The following is a 4776-nucleotide window of genomic DNA, read 5'->3' as shown; positions in this document are numbered from 1 at the left end:
AAGCTCCCTCTACACTGTCCCCCATCAAACACTCCCAGGACAGGTACAGCACGGGGTTAGATACAGAGTAAAGCTCCCTCTACACTGTCCCCCATCAAACACTCCCAGGACAGATACAGCACGGGGTTAGATACAGAGTAAAGCTCCCTCTACACTGTCCCCCATCAAACACTCCCAGGACAGGTACAGCACGGGGTTAGATACAGAGTAAAGCTCCCTCTACACTGTCCCCATCAAACACTCCCAGGACAGGTACAGCACGGGGTTAGATACAGAGTAAAGCTCCCTCTACACTGTCCCCCATCAAACACTCCCAGGACAGGTACAGCACGGGGTTAGATACAGAGTAAAGCTCCCTCTACACTGTCCCCATCAAACACTCCCAGGACAGGTACAGCACGGGGTTAGATACAGAGTAAAGCTCCCTCTACACTGTCCCCCATCAAACACTCCCAGGACAGGGACAGCACGGGGTTAGATACAGAGTAAAGCTCCCTCTACACTGTCCCCATCGAACACTCCCAGGACAGGTACAGCACGGGGTTAGATACAGAGTAAAGCTCCCTCTGCACTGTCCCCATCAAACACTCCCAGGACAGGTACAGCACAGGGTCAGATACAGAGTAAAGCTCCCTCTACACTGTCCCCCATCAAACACTCTCAGGACAGGTACAGCACGGGGTTAGATACAGAGTAAAGCTCCCTCTACACTGTCCCCCATCAAACACTCCCAGGACAGGTACAGCACGGGGTTAGATACAGAGTAAAGCTCCCTCTACACTGTCCCCCATCAAACACTCCCAGGACAGGTACAGCACGGGGTTAGATACAGAGTAAAGCTCGCTCTGCACTGTCCTCATCAAACACTCCCAGGACAGCTACAGCACGGGGTTAGATACAGAGTAAAGCTCCCTCTGCACTGTCCCCATCAAACACTCCCAGGACAGGTACAGCACGGGGTTAGATACAGAGTAAAGCTCCCTCTACACTGTCCCCATCAAACACTCCCAGGACAGGTACAGCACGGGGTTAGATACAGAGTAAAGCTCCCTCTACACTGTCCCCATCAAACACTCCCAGGACAGGTACAGCACGGGGTTAGATACAGGGTAAAGTTCCCTGTACACTGTCCCCATCAAACACTCCCAGGACAGGTACAGCACGGGGTTAGATACAGAGTAAAGCTCCCTCTACACTGTCCCCATCAAACACTCCCAGGACAGGTACAGCACGGGGTTAGATACAGAGTACAGCTCCCTCTACACTGTCCCCATCAAACACTCCCAGGACAGGTACAGCACGGGGTTAGATACAGGGTAAAGTTCCCTGTACACTGTCCCCATCAAACACTCCCAGGACAGGTACAGCACGGGGTTAGATACAGGGTAAAGTTCCCTGTACACTGTCCCCATCAAACACTCCCAGGACAGGTACAGCACGGGGTTAGATACAGAGTAAAGCTCCCTCTACACTGTCCCCATCAAACACTCCCAGGACAGGTACAGCACGGGGTTAGATACAGAGTAAAGCTCGCTCTGCACTGTCCTCATCAAACACTCCCAGGACAGCTACAGCACGGGGTTAGATCCAGGTTGACGCTGCCTCTACACTGTTGTGACTGCAGGGTGTGTTTGTGTGTCACAGACACTGGCAGGATCGAGGGTATCTGATAGTCTACGTGACGGGGCGACCGGATATGCAGAAGCAGAAAGTGGTGGCCTGGCTCTCCCAACACAACTTCCCTCACGGCATCGTTTCCTTCTGCGATGGGCTGGTGCATGACCCACTCAGGCAGAAGACAGCTTTCCTGCAGAGTTTGGTGCAGGAGGTAAGTGAGAAAGGAGCAGGCAGCCTTGTGGCCGAATCCCGTGTGGGCTGCTGGGGCAGAGGCAGTCCCGGGGGACCGCGTGTTCTTCATTGTTTATTCATTCCCGGGACACGGGCGTCCCTGGGCGGGGGCAGCGTTTACTCCCCATCCCTAACTGCCCCTCGAGGGGGCGGTGGGTGAGCCGCCATCTTCAACCCGCTGCAGCCCCTGAGGTGTAGGTACACCCACAGTGCTGTTAGGGAGGGAGTTCCAGGATTGTTATTGGACATCAGTCAGTCCCCGTGTGGTGTAGGTACAGCCACAGTGCTGTTAGGGAGGGAGTTCCAGGATTGTTATTGGACATCAGTCAGTCCCATGTGGTGTAGGTACACCCACAGTGCTGTTAGGGAGGGAGTTCCAGGATTGTTATTGGACATCAGTCAGTCCCCGTGTGGTGTAGGTACACCCACAGTGCTGTTAGGGAGGGAGTTCCAGGATTGTTATTGGACATCAGTCAGTCCCCGTGTGGTGTAGGTACACCCACAGTGCTGTTAGGGAGGGTGTTCCAGGATTGTTATTGGACATCATTCAGGCCTGTGTGGTGTAGGTACACCCACAGTGCTGTTAGGGAGGGAGTTCCAGGATTGTTATTGGACATCAGTCAGTCCCCGTGTGGTGTAGGTCCATCCACAGTGCTGTTAGGGAGGGAGTTCCAGGATTTGGACCCAGCGACAGTGAAGGAACGGCCGATATATTTCCAAGTCGGGATAATAATTTTTGTCAGTTCGTGTCCAGAATGGAACTGCGCTGTAACTGCCCTCGAACCCGTGATGTCTACAGTTCCAACATCACCTCCCCAACAAATACCTCCTCTGTATTCCCGACCACCTCTATCTGTCCAGGAACATTGAGTGAAGGAATAACATTCACGCCACACAAGTGCCAGGCAGTGACCCTCATCAATAAGAGAGACTCTAACCCATCGCCCTTTGATATTCAATGGTGTGACCATCACTGAATCCCCTCTCCCACTGTCACCATCCTGGGAGTTACCAGAAACTCAACTGGACCCAGCCAGATAAACACAGCGGCTCCCAGAGCAGGTCAGAGGCTGGGAATCCTGCGGAGAGTAACTCACCTCCTGACTCCCCAAAGCCTGTCCACCATCTACAAGGACACAGTCAGGAGTGGGATGGAACACTCCCCACTCGCCTGGATGGGTGCGGCTCCCAACAACACTCGAGAAGCTCAACACCATCCAGGACAAAGCAGCCCCGCCCGATCGACACGCTAACCACAAACACTCACTCCCTCCACCACCGACGCACAGTGACAGCCGTGTGTACCATCTACAAGATGCACCGCAGCGACTCACCAAGGCTCCTTAGGCAGCACCTTCCAAACCCACCACCTCTACCATCTAGAAGGACAAGGGCAGCAGATACCTGGGAACACCCCCACCTGGAGGCTCCCCTCCGAGTCACTCACCATCCCGACTTGGAAATATATCGGCTGTTCCTTCACTGTCGCTGGGTCAAAATCCTGGAACTCCCTCCCTAACAGCACTGTGGGTGTACCTACACCACACGGGGACTGACTGATGTCCAATAACAATCCTGGAACTCCCTCCCTAACAGCACTGTGGGTGTACCTACACCACACGGGGACTGACTGATGTCCAATAACAATCCTGGAACTCCCTCCCTAACAGCACTGTGGGTGTACCTACACCACACGGGGACTGACTGATGTCCAATAACAATCCTGGAACTCCCTCCCTAACAGCACTGTGGGTGTACCTACACCACACGGGGACTGACTGATGTCCAATAACAATCCTGGAACTCCCTCCCTAACAGCACTGTGGGTGTACCTACACCACACGGGGACTGACTGATGTCCAATAACAATCCTGGAACTCCCTCCCTAACAGCACTGTGGGTGTACCTACACCACACGGGGACTGACTGATGTCCAATAACAATCCTGGAACTCCCTCCCTAACAGCACTGTGGGTGTACCTACACCACACGGGGACTGACTGATGTCCAATAACAATCCTGGAACACCCTCCCTAACAGCACTGTGGGTGGACCTACACCACAGGGGCTGCAGCGGGTTGAAGATGGCGGCTCACCCACCACCCCCTCAAGGGGCAGTTAGGGATGGGAAGTAGATGCTGCCCCTGCCCAGCGATGCCCGTGTTGCGGGAACACAACGATGTAAGGTATAGGTGGACGCACTCCCTCTATCTCTGTTCCGTTGGTTGTGATCTTACTTTACCTGCTGCAACAGCCTAATGTCCTCTCCCCCTTGTTGCGGCACAGGCTCAGGTGAAGATTGAAGCAGCGTACGGTTCAATGAAGGACATTTCGGTGTACGCCCTCCTCCGCGTGCCCTCCCAGCAGATATACATCGTCGGGAGACCTTCCAAGAAGTGGTCCAGCCAGTGTCAGGTACACCCACCTCTGTCACAGAGGGTCACCTTGTTGCCCACTCGGGTTCTGAATTAGTGCTTTGAGTCCGGGTGAAGAGGAAGATTTCCTTCCCGAAAGGACGTTCGTCAAACAGATGGTTTTTTCCGCAGTGGTTTCATGGTCATCAGTAGATTCTTAATCCCAGATATTTTTAAATCGGATTCAAATTCCACCATCTGCCGTGGTGGGATTTGAATGGGTGGCACAGTGGGTTAACGCTGCTGCCTCACAGCGCCAGGGACCCGGGTTCGATTCCCGGGGCACGGTGACACAGTGGTTAGCGCTGCTACCTCACAGCGCCAGGGACCCGGGTTCGATTCCCGGGGGCACGGTGACACAGTGGGTTAGCGCTGCTACCTCACAGCGCCAGGGACCCGGGTTCGATTCCCGGGGGCACGGTGACACAGTGGGTTAGCGCTGCTCCCTCACAGCGCCAGGGACCCGGGTTCGATTCCCGGGGGCACGGTGACATAGTGGTTACGCTGCTCCCTC

General features: G+C 54.5%; 1 protein-coding gene across 1 annotated transcript in view; it reads left to right on the top strand.

Annotated features, from left to right (window-relative positions):
* The window catches only part of LOC144489286 (membrane-associated phosphatidylinositol transfer protein 1-like), a gene marked incomplete at its 3' end in the record, with an annotated part of 61631 nt that extends 57368 nt beyond the window's left edge, over window positions 1–4263 (top strand). Inside the window, exons 12-13 of the mRNA XM_078207152.1 lie at window positions 1645–1828; window positions 4135–4263. Of these exons, the coding sequence (XP_078063278.1) occupies window positions 1645–1828; window positions 4135–4263 (313 nt within the window). The remainder of the gene's footprint in view (window positions 1–1644; window positions 1829–4134) is intronic.
* Window positions 4264–4776: the final 513 nt, after the last annotated feature.

This window comes from Mustelus asterias, unplaced genomic scaffold (genome assembly GCF_964213995.1).
Source record: "Mustelus asterias unplaced genomic scaffold, sMusAst1.hap1.1 HAP1_SCAFFOLD_2093, whole genome shotgun sequence".
NCBI lineage: Eukaryota > Metazoa > Chordata > Chondrichthyes > Carcharhiniformes > Triakidae > Mustelus > Mustelus asterias.
This window is presented reverse-complemented; position numbering and strand designations above follow the sequence as displayed.